This window comes from Sceloporus occidentalis, unplaced genomic scaffold (assembly GCF_023333645.1).
Source record: "Sceloporus occidentalis isolate IW3139 unplaced genomic scaffold, rSceOcc1.0.p SCAF_50, whole genome shotgun sequence".
Lineage (NCBI taxonomy): Eukaryota > Metazoa > Chordata > Lepidosauria > Squamata > Phrynosomatidae > Sceloporus > Sceloporus occidentalis.
In genome coordinates this window covers 4,363,270-4,382,964 of record NW_028317030.1, presented here as the reverse complement: position 1 = coordinate 4,382,964, position 19,695 = coordinate 4,363,270, and the positions used below count along the sequence as shown (strand labels likewise).

General features: G+C 45.0%; 1 protein-coding gene across 1 annotated transcript; it reads right to left on the bottom strand.

Annotated features, from left to right (window-relative positions):
- Positions 1 to 3,440: 3,440 nt before the first annotated feature.
- Positions 3,441 to 19,260, bottom strand: LOC149288674 (E3 ubiquitin-protein ligase MARCHF5). The gene is made up of 6 exons (XM_089491542.1): positions 19,217 to 19,260; positions 9,812 to 10,014; positions 8,199 to 8,329; positions 4,834 to 5,017; positions 4,485 to 4,651; positions 3,441 to 3,557 (listed from the first exon to the last, which is right to left on the bottom strand). Exons 1-6 carry the CDS (start codon positions 19,258 to 19,260, stop codon positions 3,441 to 3,443), a joined length of 846 nt encoding a protein of 281 aa, XP_089347668.1.
- Between the last annotated feature and the right edge of the window lie 435 nt (positions 19,261 to 19,695).

Genomic DNA, 19,695 nt, shown 5'->3' with positions numbered 1-19,695 from the left:
TATACGGCATCTAACAGCTGGTTAGGGGTTGAGTCTTTACAACAGCTAGACGGGATGGAATAGGGCTGATTTGACTCCTAATTCTTGTAAGAAGACGTGTAAAAAGAGGGTTTGTTCCACGCTGAATTTAACCCCTTTTATTTACCGCTGCTGATTGCCCCAGTAATTTCCCCCACAAATAATCCCTTAAACACTGTTTTTACATAATTTTAATTTTTTTAGGGACTCCATAAATAATCATGTGACATAAAAGGAGACACCGATAGGCCAGGTAGAATGAAAAGGCTTTTTTATGCAGTTAAACCCTAAGAGCAAAGAATGAAAAGCCAGATCTGATGAGGTTTGTCTGTTGTAAGTGGAACAGCAGCTTTAACTCCAATGATGTAAGAATAGGGGGGGGGGCTGTGTGAGAATTCCCAAATCTTTTCGATAACAGTCCGTAACTTCTCGCCTCATCAGACCCCGTATTAAATCACTTTAAACTCTACCCCGATGCAACGGTGCCTGTCCACCCCCACCCTGTTACTATCTGCCCCTGTAGGGTGGGGGGGGTGAATGTGCAGTCTTTCCACCAAGGACATATTCCCACTTTTTAACATAAAGAACAGCTGTCTGCCCTGCACGATGTATAATACAATCAGCAAAGCGACCTTCGAGATATAACATTGGTTTAAATACGCTGCATGCAGCTCTCCTCGGAGGTGAAGCTCGCTAAGCTTAGCCCTTTATCATGGAAAGGGAGATGAAACTGCAACTTGCCTGCAACCTCAAGATCCCGTCTGTCATACAGAAAGAAATATATTGAATTAGGAACGGTGGGGGAAGCGAGTCTTCTGGCTGTAGATGAGTTTAATAATGCCTGCTATTATAATTGTATGGATCCTATATGTGTATATTATATTTATATATATGTGTGTGTGTGTATATATATATATATATATATATATATATATATATATATAAAAATATACACACACACACACACGTACGTCTGAGGGATGTGATATGCGAGACTCCCCACGCAGATGACATTACCCGTGGCAGACGGCTGAGGGTCTTATGTCATGTAGTTACTATGTGTACCCCACGCCATCCCAGTAACTTCAGACAGGTGAAGATTGAAGCGACCGGTACAGCCGTCCGTATTTATGCAACAAACGCGCCCATAACGTGTCACCGGCGTGACATCACCGGGTCCGAGCGTTTTATTAACCCTTACAACACATTTTATGCAATTTCTTCACCACGAGGGCTCCTCGGGGGAGGGGAATCAAATCCAGAGCTGCAGAGTTTCTAAGCAATACCAGACTACCTACCGGGTCCCCGTTTCCAGCTTTACTGCGTTTTACTCGTAAATTATTCAATTGTATTTTTATTTTTTAATTTAAATCTTGGATTGATATGCGAGCGACTGATGTGAAATTTCCCTTCGTGTGATGTCAGAATCCAAACGTGTGGTTTTTCTGTTTACAATAAAGATATCGGACAATGATGTCATTTGTCATGTTTTATTCACCTGGGGGAGGGGGGGGGATACCTGCTCTAGAACAGTTTGGATGCCAGATACAGAACTTTAAAACATCCAATTCCAGACTACGCAGTCTCTTCGTTTCCAGCTCGCTGACAATCTTATGCAGGGCTATAAATATAGAATGGAGTTCTTAGAGATTTATACATTATGCAGGGCCGCCTCGGCCCTTCTTCCATCAGCCTTTTCTGGCTTTGGTGACAAAAAATGTATGTATTTTCTAAAACTAGAAAGCATTTGAACCTACTTTGGGCTGCTTGAACTTTCATAGAATTTATTAAAGTTTTTTTTTTCATATACGGTTTGTCTATAGGATGCATCATAGTCTGAACAGACCCCCCCCCCTTGGAGGGCAAGTATATCCCGCGGCATCTCCTGCGCTGCAAATGGCGTCCGGGGACTACAGAATCCCCCCATGCAACTGCAAGAGGGGCCGCACAGCTATCATAGCACATTAGAGTGCATACCACGGCTCAGGTGCCCCTTTAATCCGGCTCCTCTGCTTTCTACACCATTTATGGTAAAAACGGCAGTAAAATTTTGTATTTTTTTTTCTTTTCCTTTTAATGTTAAACAATTAATACATAAATTACTGCAGTCACATTGAATGTTATTACAGGTTTCCACCGACCCCCTATGTAAGGACCGGCCTGAACGCACCACAAAGTCATTGGAAATATATAGATTTTATTAATATTCAACATCAAAAGAAAATCATGGATACAGCAGAATGTGCAGTTATTTTAGATTTGAATAAAAGCCAATTAAATGAACGGGTGAATAATGACAAGTAGCGTGACTTTTGGCTCATACGCCTAATCGAGAGACACGTACACCGGGGCAACGAGCGGGTTACACACGACGGTCACAATACGGGCTCGAGGAGAGGCTGGGGTTAAAACGGACTCCATGGCTATTAAAGTATCAGGCCACACAGATCCACAGGGTATTTACAGCGGCTTGAATGTAAAGAGACGTGAGCGGCGAGGCTATGAATCGGCAGCCATAAGCTTTGCTACACTAGCCGGTTTAATGAGCCAAGAAGCAGCTAGCAAAAGGGGGCATCAATACCCACTTTGGCCTTAGGAGCCTGAAGCAGTTTGTGTTCCTGATCCCCCCCCATCCCCCCCATCTGTCTGCTAAATAAGTGGGATTCACTTAAACTCAAAAGGCTCTGCTTCGCGTGCCAGGGGGTATTTGCTTAAATGGAGCGGTTGGACGTGGCTTATCCATTACGTTGGTTCCGGATCACCCGCACCGGTTTGGACTTCAGCCACTTTGTCTTATTAGAGCCGGCCGACGCCGCAGCTCGGGGCCCATGATCTGCCGACCCATGGGTGGGAAGAAGAACAGATAACGAGCCTAGAATATTACCGAAGACAACAAAAACGGCGTCGGATCTGACAGCAAAAGGGGTAGATAACTAAGGGCAGCGTGCGTATACTGGTGGGGTTTTCCCAAAATAATTAAAAAAAAAAAAATAACGAACGATTCGTTATGATTTCATACCTGGGCGATCTACGGATCCCTAAATCTGATCAGCGTTTTCAATTTGGCAGCAACACGGATTGGAGGAGAAGAAGATTCCCTTATTCATAATCCTTACCTTGAAAACCTTGTAAAAGTGTCCAGTGTGTTTAAAAAAAAAAAAAATTACGGCTGAATATTATTTAACACTATAATGGAATAAAATATTTCAATCTCCACGGTGACGAAAGTGATTTCACACCGGGGGGGGTTCTGGGATTATTTATACCGGCCTGGCGCTGCCCCGTGTAAGCGCCGCCTTACGTTTCATACAAAAACCCAAAATCGCAGAGGGCAGCAGCTTATCGGAAATGAAGTGAATTACTTTGCACCGACGAGGAAATCAATACGACGCGGGAGCCGTGCGGGCGACGATCCGGCCATCTTATACTTCTTCTGGATCGGGGTTATTTAGGATCTTCCGATGAGCCTGGCGCAGGTACTGCTGCTGCTTGAAGTAAACCTTGAAAGCCCCCTTTATGGCGACAAACGCGATCCCACCCTGAAACACACAGAACGATACACGTAAAAAGCGGGCTTCTTGCTACAGTTCTTAACTAACACACATTATATATTTTAACATAAATATATACACATATAAATTATAAATATATACATATAAAAAATGAAATATAAATATATATAATATATATATAAAATAAATTATATAAAAATATGATAATACATAAATATATATAAAAAAATGATAATGGATAATAATCAGTAATTAGTGGCACCGTTAGAAAGTGTAACTCTTCTAACACAAAGTATATGTCGCTTATATTTCTGATTATACTATAGATCGATGTGGTTATACAAAGAAGTTCAATAAAGGGAGAGTTGTGGGTTTAACCCTCTCACTTCCCTTATTTATTATGAGCGCCAGCAGACTTTTTCCAGCGTAAAGATCTGAGCGCGTCCTATATAATGTATAACTCAACGTATATTACGAGGACGGAAGAAAGCCGTGCGCTTCGTATAGCGTGTGACTGGGCTTTAATGACGCCGGAGCAGATGCTGCTGGGATAAAACGTCTCCCCGATCACAATACAATTCTTATTCTCCCCACATTATGGAAAGTAACTCGATGCTGAGCAAAATATGTTAACAGGGTTCGTGAAAACGAGCTCGTTGTACGGCTCCGCAGCATGCGATGGCGCTTTATAAACCAAAGGGAATAAAAACACATCATGAAGTAATCGTAAGGGCCGTGAAAATAGAACGCATTTTTAGGATTTCACTTTGTTACTCGAGGAAATTGTTGGCGCCGGAGAAGCTGAAGTTTGTGATTGGTCAGCTGGCAGCTCTTTAGTGACCAATCACACCCTCCGGAATTTGCTTCCACCGCAGCAGCCGCAGAATTAAAATGTATATTTTTCACGGCAAAGAATTTCTGAATACGTGCGAAGAACCAGCCGGTAAAACTCACCAAAATCGTCCGTTGGAGGTTGGAGTTGACGCTGCTGAACATAAGTTTGCCGACGATCGTGGCGATGGTGGGGAAAACCAGAGCCCCGCAGAGGATCCGCGTCGCAGAGACGTGATCCGCTAAATAGTTCGCCTCAGCCGGGACGCGAGGGACGGGGCATCCGATGCCTGGGGGGGGGGTGTCGGTTAATACGCACGTATAATAATGTATGGAGCCGCCAGCTGGACTCACGCCAAGAGTCTCCAAAAAGACAACATGAATTTCTGGGAAGCGGGGTCCCCGGTGTTAACCCCAATTTACTAAGATAAAGGAAGCCCACGGGGTGACCCGAGTCTAAGACGGTCGGTACCTGGGAAGATGCTGTTCAGGATCTGTAGCTTGTTGGAGTATTTGCGCCACAACCTCAGGACGTAATCCTCCCAGCGGATCATCTTGCCCAGAATCAGCATCACCGGGATGGTCGGAAGGCCGATCAGCAGGAAGAGCGGGTCGGCTCGTTCCATGACATCCAGTCCCTCCTTGTGGCCGACAACCTGAGAAAAAAACAAATATATATATATAAATTTACACCTTAAAAAAAACTGCCTGTGAGTGATGGGAGCTGCCCTGGTCAGCGTGCGCCCTTCGGGCTCTGCACCGGTCGTGTATCAGAATTCCAAATGACAGTTTATGACACACTGCAGGTACATTATCAGGAGGCATTGTACTGAAACCCAACGTAAGCGCGGCGCGCCTGCAACGCTGTACATCCCACGTCAGGGAGTTTAACAGATCGCAGGAAAGCCAAAATCTCAAAGCACCCGGAAAACAATCATTCGGCCCCTGCGAGAAATCACTTTTATATTTCCTATGCAAATACACACAACGGGAGCCGCAGGAATTGGCAGAAAATCAAAGTCAACATTGACATAATTAGCACAGATGTTAATTAACAACGATAATCATCACTAACGAGCTTTTTTTTTTTTTTTTTTTTACATAGTCTGATTACCCGCTAGCAGGGAGAAAAAAAAAGTTTGTCTTTTTTTTAAACAAAGGGGAATTTAGGGTTTGGTGGTTCAGTCACCGAAACAAATTTACTCTCTAAATATAAAAAAAAAAAATGTAAAAAAAATATAATCCGGCGACATTAATCCACATCCGCTCCCACACTGCAAATCGCTATTACAGCAGAAATAAAAATAGTTATTAAAAATTGGCCCTCTCAAGAAAAGAAAAAAAGGCTTGTAATTGTCAGAAAATATATATATACACACAGCGATCAGAAATCCAGCGCAGACGGAGTTAATGTTTTAACGGCTGATTTTTAATGGAATCTCTTCATTGGCATACAGAGGCCTTTTGTCACTCCCATCACTCCTGTGTTCCAATGGCCCTTTATCACTCCCATCACTCCTGTGTTCCAATGGCCCTTTATCACCCCCATCACTCCTGTGTTCCAATGGCCCTTTATCACTCCCATCACTCCTGTGTTCCAATGGCCCTTTATCACTCCTGTGTTCCAATAGCCCTTTATCACTCCCATCACTCCTGTGTCCCAATGGCCCTTTATCCCTCCCATCACTCCTGTGTTCCAATGGCCCTTTATCACTCCCATCACTCCTGTGTTCCAATGGCCCTTTATCACTCCTGTGTTCCAATAGCCCTTTATCACTCCCATCACTCCTGTGTCCCAATGGCCCTTTATCACTCCCATCACTCCTGTGTTCCACGTGGCACGTTGTGTTCGCTGATCCAAGCTTAAGTTTAAAAGGCTGACTGATTGTTAGACCCCAAACTTTTCATAAGTAGTGTAAATTATATACATATTACATACATGTACACGCACTCTGTGTATGCATTTTTATTAACGGCACCGAGACATATCCAGTTGCATCTTTATTATGGATTATAAAGGATGGACGCATAAAACATTTTACAGCCACCCAGGAACATGAAATGCTTTAATATCTCGGGTCGAGCCGTACCTCCTGCTCCTGCCAGCTGCAGCGTTCAGCCTTTTCTGGATTCCCGCCAGACAGAGGTTCTCGAATCCACAGACTGGATGCGGACGTTTACCGCGGGAACGTGGCGGCCGACGGCAGAAAAGAACCACGTCAGACAAACATCATGAATTCCGAAGCATGTATTTAAAATACATTCTCATTTTATCTTCGTGGTTTTTCCGCCATTTGTCAAAACTAACTTATTAACGGGTCATAAATCACTTAATAAACGCGGGACATGCAACGATATCACGTATTTATGCCGCAAACGGGGAGAAACATCCTCGGACGAGCCGCGTATTGTCACAAGAGCAGCTGAACGCGGCTTAAGTTGGGACAATACTCCGGCTTCATGATGTATCGCCCCTTGGTGCAAGGCGGACACGATGGTTATTGCTGGGATGAGAAGTAGAGGACACGTGACCTCCGTGTCAAATGGCCACTCACACTCATGCCGCACACTAGCGGCAACACACGACTAGGTTTAACGGGTCATATTTTCACGCCGCTAATCCCTGAAATGAAAGGAGGGCAAATTGAGAAGCTGGTCGGTTCTTCTCCATTCAGCCGTTTCCTGCGTGGTAAGAAGGGCCGTCGTCTCGCTGGCTTCAGGACTCCATCATCGGCACAGCTGCGACTCCTCCAGCTTCAGACCTCCGGCTCTCGTGATTATATCTTCAGAGAACAGGCAGAAAGCTGACTGAGGACACCGTTATGAGAGGTTTCTCACACATCAGCTAGAGAAGCCCCTGTATCCTCCTGCGACGCGAGTGCCATCAAAAGAGCCTTTGGGGTTATTCACAGGAAAGTTAGTGATTTCAACCAGGTTGGGCTGGCACTGGAGCAACGGCCCCTAGGCTTCTCCCAATTCTTTAACCAGGGCTGGTCTGAACTTGGATGGCCCTATTATGGAGGCTCAAAGGGGTCACGTGTCACACCGCTGTGAGACCCCGCTCCACGCACGGTAAGTGTTAGAGCGAGTGTGTTCTAGTATATGTTAGTTATGGGGGAAGGGCTGGGGAGTCGGGGACATTGAGCCACTTGGCTTTACTAAGCCATTGCGGAAGCTGAAGTGACCTAGAAGTGCCCGTCACGGGGGCATCAAAGTGGTTTCAAGTGATTTCTTTTCGCGTGTATAGAGGCGACTCTGAATGACATTAAAGGCTCATATATATATATATATATATATATATATATATATATATATATATATATATATATATAACACAGTCACGTTAACTTCATTATCTGCCACGTTCTGCATATATTGGACCCGTAACGTGTTTCTCCGAGTTATTTTGGTGAATTGTTAATCAGGAATCGTTTTGCCGGGTAGTGGTGACGCAACGCGGGGCAATCCCAGACTGGAAGCGATAACTTCCGATATTATATAGAATAATCCCCCCACCCTGTAAAAATGTGACCCAAAATTCTTCAAACAGTGAATATAGGAAAGGGTAAAAAGTAAAAAAGAAAAAAGGGAGGAAGGAAAGAAAGAAGGGCAAGACGATGGGACGTAGCCAAGCTGGGAATGAACGGTCACAATAACGCTGCGTTTAAAAGGCTTCGGCTGGCAGACTCGGGGGATCCGTCCCGCTCTGGGGTCTGATTTCCCATGCATTGTCATAATTAAGCGATAAAGTAAAATGAAGCATCCAATACTGGTCCGGAAGCACAAGCACCGCACACACAACACCCCCGCGCCCTAAGAAAGAAACGACAGACTTGCCTGCATAACTGTGACTGCTCCATACGTGACAGCCGTCCAGTAGATCGAGCCCACCATTATGCCGGCGGCCGCAAAGGGACACGCTTTGGATATGAGTCTGTCCGCCAGATCCAAGACGTACACGACGGGACCTGGTGAGATTAAAAGCAAACACAGGGTCCGTAATCCAAGCACGTTACGGAAGTCAGTATATATCAGGTGCGCTTCTCACGTCTTTCTATATTTCCTTATTTTACGTCGGTTTTCTTAGTATATCACTAGTAGATCCACTTCTTACACACAGCCCCCCGGTTACCGGCCCACCTAACTGCCCCGTCCTGCCTGCCAGCAACTTGCTTCAAAAACAGTGAATAATTTACACGATAGAAAATATTTACGGGTTACAAATAGCGGAGACTGATATATAGATATATCCATATATATTTACACCGTATATATAAATTACATACATATAAGATCCTCTCTGCCCCTTCACTACATTCATGTCTCAGAACATTATTATTATTCATTATTCAGCAAGCACATCCCTTCCTCAAGGTCACAAACGGCCAGCGAACAGCAGATTCCGTCAGGCTCGGCCCCCCCAAGCAGAGCTGAAAAAAACCCACCTTAATACGACAGAAAAAGGACCCTTATTGCACTTTACGGCCCCTGGCATACCGGGAGGGAACAAGTTCTATTGTAACTCACAGCTGGCAAAACCAACTAACGCGTTTACAGTTCCATGGACAGCCGGTCGCTTGTTATCAGGACTGCCTTTGGCAGATTGGGGACTGTTGGCAGCTATACTAACGGCCCAAACAGCCGTAGAAACAGAAAGCGAACGCTGGGATTAGGGATGATCTGGACGAGACGTTTCCTCTTTAAAAAGGACCCAGAGAGCCGCTGTGTTTCTGGAGACACCGAGTTGTTTTAGGCTTAGATTTCCGGATCTACCGGTATTGACAGAGAACACGCCGGAGAATAAACAAACCGACGAGCGCCGGACCGCAAACATACAAGAGCATGATTAGCGCCATAATTACATTACCTTTTTACCATATGTGTGTTTAATTAAGATCCCCCTTGTCCGTGTTTGATGGACCCGCACAATTCATACACTCAAGAAAATAAATAGGGCTTCCATTTGAAACGGTAGAAAGTGGGGGGGGACTGGCTTTTGTTTTAGATTTATGTTTTTATTTTATTTAATTTTTTTTACAGAGTGCAGTATGGATAGAGACCCCTTTATGTATGACATCACGATGACATCACTAAGCTCACTGCATTGTTTATTTTTTAGTTGAGATGACTGCTGCCAAGACACTAAAACCGCGAAAAGAAGGATTTGGTAAAAGCGATATCCACTTTCGGCTTTGGGGAAGATGTTTTTTTCTTATTTAAAACAGTCACATTTTAATCCATCCTTGACCCAAATAGTATACCTGCTATATAAAATATTCATCGTGTGGGGTTTTTTTTTTCTTTTACATGTAGTCACGTCTCAAGCACATAGAGATAATCTCCATATCCGAAAGGCTTCTACGTTAATAAAACGATAAGCGTTAAAATAAACGATTCCAATCCCTATCAGTTTTGTGTGGGCACAGATACGCAGCGCCCGCTCCGCTTACCCAGGTTCGGGAAGACGATTAAGTATTCGGCGTTGCACTGAGGGCAGGCCACCCTGGCGGTGCTGTTCCCTCTCTGCTTCTCATCCACCCAACGCTGAAGGCAAGACTGGTGGACCCATTTGGTGGAGCCTCGGCACCGGCACGGTCTCACCCATTCCGCCGTCCGATCGTCCTCATCGGTGGCAAAGCATACCCAGCAACTCCTGGATGGAAAGAAAAAAACAACAAATCTTAATATCCCCCCAAAAAAGTCACTAAAAACACAACAACTCTCCATTTAATCGGGAACTACAACCATTTTTTTTTATTATTATTACTAACATCAGATGAAAAATCCGTTTCCAAAAGTTTCTCGCTCAGTTATCTAGCAGACAAAGAACCGGACTCCTTGTCATAAGTCTGTGGGAAACAATAGAATGCCTGAGTCTTAATCACGCCATCAGACTCTGACTAATGAAAGCCTACGGAGGAACGGACATAAAGGAACAGCTCGGTGAAAGTCACCCAAAATATCACACGACTATCTGCCGACCTGGAGCCGCCGTTGCTGTCAAACGGGGTATATTGGAAAAAAAAGATAAAACAAGGTGTATTTCAATGCTGCGTATACAGCGCTGGGGGGGTCATCATATTACCGTATACAGCGCTGGGGGGTTATTACCCTATACAGCGCTGGGGGGGTCATCATATTACCGTATACAGCGCTGGGGGGGGTCGTCATATTACTGTATACAGTGCTGGGGGGGGGGTCGTCATATTACCGTATACAGCGCTGGGGGTTATTACCGTATACAGCGCTGGGGGGGGGGGTCATCATATTACCGTATACAGCGCTGGGGGTTATTACCGGTATACAGCGCTGGGGGGGTCATATTACCGTATACAGCGCTGGGGGGTTATTACCCTATACAGTGCTGGGGGGTATATTACCGTATACAGCGCTGGGGGTTATTACCGTATACAGCGCTGGGGGTTATTACCGTATACAGCGCTGGGGGGGGGTCATATTACCGTATACAGCGCTGGGGGTTATTACCGTATACAGTGCTGGGGGGGGTCATCATATTACTGTATACAGCGCTGGGGGGGTATATTACTGTATACAGCGCTGGGGGGTTATATTACTGTATACAGCGCTGGGGGTTATATTACTGTACACAGCACTGGGGGTTATATTACTGTATACAGCGCTGGGGGTTATATTACTGTATACAGCGCTGGGGGGGGTTATATTTTATCCAGAAAGAAATGGTGGGAATCCCCTTTAAGGGTTAAATAATTCTGCCGTTAAAACCAACTCTCCGTACACATTTTATTCTTTAGATCGACCTTCATTTCACCCTTTGTGGGCCAGAGGGTTAAACCTTACAGCGGGCGAGAATCGCGTGATAACCCTCGTATGGTTAATGAATAGAAGTCCCCCGGTTTCTCTCATCGGCTTTCTCTCTCGGAGCGCGGCTCGCGCCAGACTCTCCATTTTCTTGCTTTGAATAAAACACGACCTCGATCCCCCGGCTGGAACGGGTCAGCGTCGCACGACGATCCGAGTCAGACGCTTAGACCCGGCTTTACGACCATCCCAATATTATCACGCACCGTTTCATATAGCGCCATCATATTCCGCAGCGCAGTACAATGGGTAAACACGACGCAAGTAGTAAACAACGTAACTCGAGTTACAGAAACAAGGGGTAATGAGGGCTCTGCTCCAAAGAGCTTACAATCTAGCAGGCATTAAAGGAGGTTATTCATGGATGTCACCTGGGACACAAGATTTAAATGTTTGCCTTGCATGGATGAAGGAGAAAACGTTCACAAAGAAAAGGGGTTTCCCAAATTGGTGCTTTGTTACGTTTTGTCCGCTGTCCCTTCGGCTTCAGCATTGGGTTCAAATACGAATTTTTTTTAGAAAAGGTATATTTTGCGTTCGAATCGCAGATGGCGACGCTGGAATGATTCATAGGTTGAAGGGACGCGCCGGCGATCATGTGACTTAAATGCGCGGTCCCTTTTAAATTATTATGGCGTTGCTTTTGCAAATGCATGTGGGGGGATTCTGCAGAATCTCCCCATACGCGTTTTCCGCACCCCCAGCTATATTACGCGCGGGAGATGCCAGACACGCGATATACTCGCCTCCGGTCGCTGGCTCGGGGAGCGTCGTGATTGGGGATCAGGCACGCTTAATCGTGAGTGCACCTCGAATATTACCAATTAATATCTTCCCAAGGTCTTTGGTAAGGGTCGGGGAGGAGATGGGAGAGAACTTAAGGCAGGAGAATGATTAACGCCGTTTGTGCCACATTTACACACAAAGCCCCGGTTTCCTTTTTAAATAGGATCCGTGGAAGGGCCTTCCCCACGCGAGCCCAGGGAGTTTGTTAGACCTTCCCCGCGACGCTCGCCGAGCCGGCACGTCGCATACATTTAAAGGGACCTCCTACCTACCCTACGCCTCAAACGGCACGCGATGGCCGGAGCGCCCCTCTCTAATAACCACAATATATTAGTGTGACCGTAAAAAAGTTTAAGCCTCTTGCGTGGAGGGGGAAAAAAAACAAAAACTCGAATTTCCCAAGAATAAGAAAAGTCTCTCCTTCCATGAAGAATAAAAGGCGTGGGTTTCCAAAAATAAAGGACGATAACATCTACTTCTCCAGCCGAGCGGGGACGCGGCTATCTAACTGGAATCCATGGGAAGCGTATTGTTACCGACAATAAAAAATGTTTATTGCGCCGCATGAATAAACATTTAAATAGCGTGCATTTATATCAGCTGGCTAGATAAGAACGCGGTGCTCGCCGGGCGAGCGATGAGGGCAGAGGTCCTGCTATGGGGGTGTAATAAGATACGGCTGGAAATAACATGGCGTGGAAGAACAGCTAGCGAGAAGGAATCGGTGTTTTGCTTACCGGACTGATGTAAATCACCAGAAACGGGTAAGAATACAGACATGCAAACAGCTACAACAGCGCGAGTCACCGCCACAAATCCTACAATTTAACAGTTATTTCCGCAGAATAAGTCCGTGTAATAATGCTTCTGAGCATTCTGATTAGCGGCAGGGAAGCGCTGGCACTGAAATGAATGGGAACACTTTCTGTGCATGCGCTGGAGGGAGAGAAGAGAACAGACCCCCTTCCCGTGGCATTCATTAACCAGCAAGTGGAGCTGACCGGTGGGAAGTACATCGACCGCAAAGAGAGGCGCACGGCCGAATACGGAAAATAGCTGGGAGGGCAATACTTAAATTTAAAGGGACTATTATATGCATTAACGGGCACACGGTGGCCTAGGACAAAAAAAATTCTACTAACCGAAAACTGAAAACCCCGCTTTTATGATGGGGCTCATCTTCAGGGGGACGTCGGCACTGCGAGGTGTAGCAGCGTTATCAGCCATGCCAGAATGTTCTCCCGGGGTGTCAGATTGCAGCGCTGGCGGGATGACAGCTCCCCTGGCAGAGCCCGTGTTTACGCAGCTCAGTAACAGCTGCACCGACTTCTTCATTGAACGATTAAAAGGTCAGATCCGGGTGGAAGGACTTCAAGAGGAGCGAGTGCCAGCTGCAGAACAAAGTTTCTGCGTCTCACGGCTCTTTTATCGCCTCCTCGGTGACTCCTCATCCTTACCGATTCATTCCTGCCTCTCAACCCCATCAGCCTGCCGTAGATCCAGACCGCGGCCTCCTACGGAGCACCAAGTCTCTCGGCTCCCACCCAAGGCATCGAATTAGTGTATTAGTAGTTCACGCCGAGCTGATTTATCTGAACGCTACACACCCTAAACCACGGGTGTCCAACCTGCGGCCCTCCAGCTGCTGCAGGACTACATCTCCCTTAACCCCTTCGTGACAAAGGCTGATTCTATTTTTTGTACCCTTCGTGACAATGGCTGTTTTATCGTTTCTGCGGTGTTTGTGTTTAGCTGTAATTTTCTCTTAACCCATTTACTGAACCCACACAAGTTATATATTGTTTTTTTCAGGACAAGAAGGGCTTTCTTCAGACACCATAATTTTTTATATATGATGTAATTTTCTATAATAAAAATAATAAAATATGACGAAAAATTGAAAAAAAAAAAAAATTTCTCACTTTTATTTGAAAAATCTTTTATTCATCATAAAAAACTACTGAAAAAACCTGCTAAATAGATTCTACTATTTGTCCCGAGTTTAGAAATACCCAATGTTTTTATGTTTTTTTGCTTTCTTCTACACGTTATGGGGCAATAAGTACAAGTAGCGTTTTGCTATTTCAAAGCCATTTTTCTCTGAATCTGGTAATTCTGTCTCCATGTGGTATTTGGGGCATCTTTGAAGCCAGCAAATTAAATTTACTCCACCAAACCATATATTTTTGAAAACTAGACACCCCAGGGTATTTTAGATGCTGATAGTTTAACCCTTTCCATGCACTAATCCTACCACCAACCCTTGTCAAAGTTTGTGATAGTAATTGTTTTTGCTGTTTTTTAAACATACTTTGTACTTCAGGTGTAAAATTACAGCTCCTGGTATATGTCACTGTCACACAACACCCCGATATGTGTTCAGCAACATCTCCTGAGTACATTGATACCCCACATGCATGGGTTTGTCAGATTGTTTGGGGGCAAAAGGGCCAAATTTGGAACATGCCTCCTCAGCCGTATACCGCTGCATGGCAACAATTGCAGCAAAAATAGTGGGGAAGGAAAGGGTTAATGGCTCTAATAAAAAAAATTAAAAAAAACCCTAAAAAAAAAGTACAAAAAAAAAAGTTAAAAAAAATGTAAAAAAAAAAGAACCCCAAAAACAATTGCCACTATGCAAGATCACTGTTTATGCAGTGATCAATGGCAATGAAGGGGTTAATATTAAATGGGTGGCTCTTATAAGAGCCTTTGGATCAATATATATATATATATTATTGAGAATACCAGAAAACACACTGATCTGTCTCTCTCCCTCACTAGAATCAATACTGATCAAAGGCAATGTTTAGAAAACATTGCCTTTGATTTATCAAATCATGATCACTCTTATGAGTGATTGACCACTAGGGGTGTTATTCACTGGATGTCCATGACATCCAGCAACACCCCCCCCGATGATGACAGCAGGCTCCGCCCCCGGCTTGATGGGCGCCGCCATATTGAAACACCGCGTGTGTTTTGAAGACGCCGGCACCGGGAAGGTAAGTTAAGCATTTAGGAAGCGATCGCAGGTCGCTTCCTTTGCTAAACAGGTGTTGCAAAGATGCCTCGATACTGAGGCATCTTAGCAACACCAGCTAAGCAAAGGAAGCGACTCGCGATCGCTTCCTAAACCCGTTTTTCGGCGGCGGGCGCCGCCATGTTTGAAAGACGTGCAGTCTTTCAAACATGTTTTTTTATTTGCTCCTAGGAGCGATCGGGGGGGGGGCGGGAATGTTTTTTTTGGTGTTGCTCAATGCCTCGATGTCGAGGCATTAGAGCAACACCGTTTGAGTGAAAAAAATCGATCACGGATCGATTTTTTCACCCGTTTAAAGACGTGCCGGTCCTGGCACGTCAATTGTCATAATCGTCACGATTTTCGGTGACGTGCCCGGACCGGCAATTGTCATCAAGGGGTTAATGCTCTTTCAGCTAAGGGGCTGGCTGAGGAGTATGGGAGATGTAGTCCTGCAACAGCTGGAGGGACGCAGGTTGGACGCCAAGATCCAGCGACCCACGCAAGCACCATCTCATGAATGGAGGAGAGAAGCCCAGACCGCTAAAAGCAATATTCTGGGGGCGCTGGCCCCCTATCTTTTATTTAAATCGTTTGAATTTGTTTATTTTCTTTGTGCCTCACGGGGGCACCTTTCACCTGCACGTTAGGTTGAATCTGGTTGGAAGTCTTGCTACAGTAACCTGGTGCTCTGATGTCCATGAAGATGCCTGGATCGGTACATAGCGGATCATTAGAAATTCACAGCTAGGCGCACAACCTTAATACCAACAGGCGGCTCACACGCCAACGTCATACATCAACCAGAAAAGTTGGAAAAGTGGCCTTTCCAGCCGTAGCGGCCAATGGGATGGTCCGATCGGCAGAAACATTCGGTTGGTTGCCATGTTGATAAGACCACCTTTCAAAAACTTTTCGCAAGGTACCTAACCCACTTTATGTTCCGATCAAAGAAACATTGGAGATATTTTCTGCCCAGCCCTTATAACCCTCCGGAGCTTCATACCCTTTACTACGGGTTGGTCATCGCTCGCGTTCTAAGAACATTCATCAAGCACATGCAACGCTCCACCGACTAACCTCAAGCAACAACCCAGCAAGAGTACGTGAAAAAGATTCAAATGAGAAGTAACCCGCCACAGAGATATGCAGAGGAACAGGGCGGCCATCAAAACACTTTACTCGGTAGCGTCCAGTTACAACCTTAATTTAGACGCGGATCCCCTACCAGCTCATCCGTGTCCTACGTCCCTCCAAGCCGCGTGACTTTGTCGCAGCTTCCAAGTACACACAAGGTACAAAACGGCTGATCATCTTTACTTGGGCAGAGGGAATAATGACACTTTTTATAAATCAGGTTTAGAGGAGCCGGGAGGGATATGGAACCGTCCGTATTATACGTACGAAGCTCGGCCATCACGCAAGTTGCAACCCGAGGGAAGCATTTGTTCCGCTACATCAGCGATTTCCAGCCAGGACATCATGAAACTCCGACAACAACCCCCAAGCTGTACAGAGTCATAGAGAAGAATTCCAACGTACTTTGGAAAGCCTAAAACTTAAATGTTCTTAATAAGCCTTCTACACAGGTAGCTCCACACAACCCTTCGCTCATCCCCGTGTCCATAAACCACCATCGGGTACATGGAACGGTCTTCAGGATGGTCTTCGTTGCCACGACTAAGACCTCGGGTGACCAACCCTCAGGCTTGGGTTTAAATGCTTCAAATCAAACGGATATGAAACGTAACAAGGTGACAGCCTTAAGTGTCATGTAAAGCATGGACTCATCTAACTGCTTCTATCCTATCCATACGAATTAGTAGTTTATGGGTCGCCATGATGGACACTGAAGCCATTCCATGTTTTCCAGGGGAATTACAAACACAAGAATCAAGGTGTCACAATAGGAAGTATGAAGGAACATCTATCGTCCCGCATGGGACAGGAGGCCACGTGAGCTTCGCTGGAGAGCGGCATTTGCTGGGAATGTACGTCGGAGGAGAAAGTCTCTTAATGACATCACTTCTATCTACCGAACAGCCCGGGAGGCTAAATCAAGGTTTCTTTTTATCAGCTCTCTCCCAAGGATCCGGCTCATCCAGAACACACATCATCCGACGGGGCCGACTTCTGATCCGAACACCAGCTGTGTTCTAAACGCAATGACGTGCTTTATATAGCGCCATCATATTCTGCGGCGTTGTACAATGCGGTAGATGGAACGTGTGATTCCACTTGTACTAGATCACAGAGAACGTATTCTTTCCTTCATAGCATCACGGTCTGTGCCATCATCGGTACAGCAAGCGTCACGGGCCAGGGTGCAGGTCAGGGAGTTTAAATATTTAGCTCCCCTGCAAACACTCGTCATAATAAATGGGTTTCCTATAGCACACAATGGGGTTCCAATGCCATTTACACACACATATAAAATTTATTTTTATTATTTTTTTCACCGTTCCTTTAATATCATAAAAAGCTCAAGGTGATCGCAGGCGGTATTAAGTCATAGCAATATTTCACATCGCTTGGCAATCAGTGGCAAAACATGTCAGACCAAAGAGGAGAAGGACAGCTTCTCAGTCAGATGTTTGTGTTATATATATATATATATTCTTCTTCTTCTTCTTCTTTAACGTTCTTTCGTTGATATGTGCTGTTTTAACACACGGGTTCGGCGCCAGGATGGCGCGGCCACTAACACTTCAGCGACGCACAACCATTTAATAAGTTAACACAACGTAGCGATGAGGCCACGCAGACAAAAATCGTGAAAAGCTGTTCTGAGCCCCAAATTGTGCTGTTCCTTTAAAATGAAAAATAATGACAAAATGTGGCATCTCGCCGCAGCATCTATCCTGTACACAACAAGAATGGCAGAAAAACACATTGTGTGCATAAAACACCACGAAACAAGGAATCCGATCAACATTGTCTACATGGAGGACCTATATATTATAGATTGGGTAATAAATACATCTTTCTGCGGCAGAGAGGCGGACAACATCTCACGGCAGCTGCCGTGATGTCATAACGCAATTAACGCCATCATCAGAATCAAGACCGAGGTTAATATCCGCACCCCGTGGATGAGAAGAACATCCGTTTTAAGTTTCTATCAACTTAGTAATTTATCCAAATACATTTCTACGAAAATAGTAAGAAAATAGAGCAACAGAAAAAATAAAGTATACAAAAACCCAAATGATCACTTTATTCTAGAAAAAAAAAATCATAAATTTAGTTTGGCATTAAGCCGATCATTGATAAATAATTAATAATGTAATAAAATCTATATATTTAGTAAGCAAAGTGAAAGGAAAAGCCCCAATAAACTAAAAGAAAGAACAATCGATCCCCAAAACGGAAAGGAACGTTTCGATGCGAGGTTTCTGCAAACCCATCATGCTCAGCGACATGTCGTCCTGCTATGACGCTGCACAATGATACGCTGACATCATAAAGGTCACTGCCGAGGAGGCTAATCTGCTGCTGGCTGGGGATGAAGGGAGTAGCAGTCCAACAGTCATCCTACTTTTACCAGGAAAAGACATCATGTTTGCAAATCATCAAACCGGTGAGTACCACCCAGAAAAGCAGCACTAAGGAAGGGTTAAAAATGGCTAATTATATATATTATATACATGAAATCTATATAGATCTCCTTGTCTTCTTGTTTATCGCCCGTGTTTGGGTTTCCATGGCGTCCAGATAAAAAGTAGAGGGTTTTTTTGTATTTATCAATAATAGCAAATATCAGACGTGGGTTACGAGGCAGTCGAAAGGTCGGCACAGCGCTGCGCAATATAACGGCATCGCACAAATCAATAAGTAGGAATAAAGAGGGCCCGCTGGAAAATGATTGGCCCCAACCCAGCTACATTCATCCGTTTCCAGAGGTGCATTTTAGGGAAAATGCATATCATTGTAATAAATGGGAGTGTTTAAGATTGGGCCAGCACAGAAAAATATGAATTTACAGACCTCAGAGGTCTCTCCTTCAGAAGAAACCACTCCAGGTGTTATTTACGTTTACATTCTTCTCTATGGCGGATCAATAAACTTCATCCAAAAAGGCCTCGATAAAGGATTAGGTTTTTAATCGCCCCCCCCCCTCGTATATAAACAATGAATGTCCCCTACCACCTCCCCGGGGCTCTGAAACCGGTCTGGAAGCAGCCTGCAGCGTGTAGACCTCGCTCACCTGTCAAGGATCTGCTGCAGGGAAGCGCTGTTCGGTTCCGACATGTCGCCTGTCGCCTCCCGCCTCCTCCGATACTATAATGACAATAACAGCCAACACCGCGCGGCCCGGGCCTCACACACCGCACCGGGACGTTAAAGCCGCCATGCGAGATCCCAGAATACGCAGAATCCCGCCCGCGACCGATAACTCGCGTTAATATTATTGCTGTCAGGTCAGAGAAGCCTCAGTTCCCAACGACAGAACGTCCCGTGCGTATGACGTAACTGCGTCAGAAGCATGCGGCCGCGCACCGGAAGTGAATTGCGCTTGGGGTCGTGTTACCAAGGCGACGCTTAGTGGACTGTGCTTTTTTAGGCAGGGTTTATCTCAAATGTTACTACTATTACATGTGGTATTTATTATTATTATTATTATTATTATTTGTAGTATTGTATTTATTATTACTTGTAGTATTTATTATTATTACTTGTAGCATT

Excerpts from the sequence above, each read along its gene's own strand:
- LOC149288674 (XM_089491542.1), bottom strand. The coding sequence starts at position 19,260 with ATGTCGGAACCGAACAGCGCTTCCCTGCAGCAGATCCTTGACAG. Across the intron at positions 10,015-19,216 it reads CTGCAGCAGATCCTTGACAG|GAGTTGCTGGGTATGCTTTG; the intron begins GTGAGCGAGGTC and ends CTTTCCATCCAG. Across the intron at positions 4,652-4,833 it reads CCTGAACAGCATCTTCCCAG|GCATCGGATGCCCCGTCCCT; the intron begins GTACCGACCGTC and ends CCCCCCCCCCAG.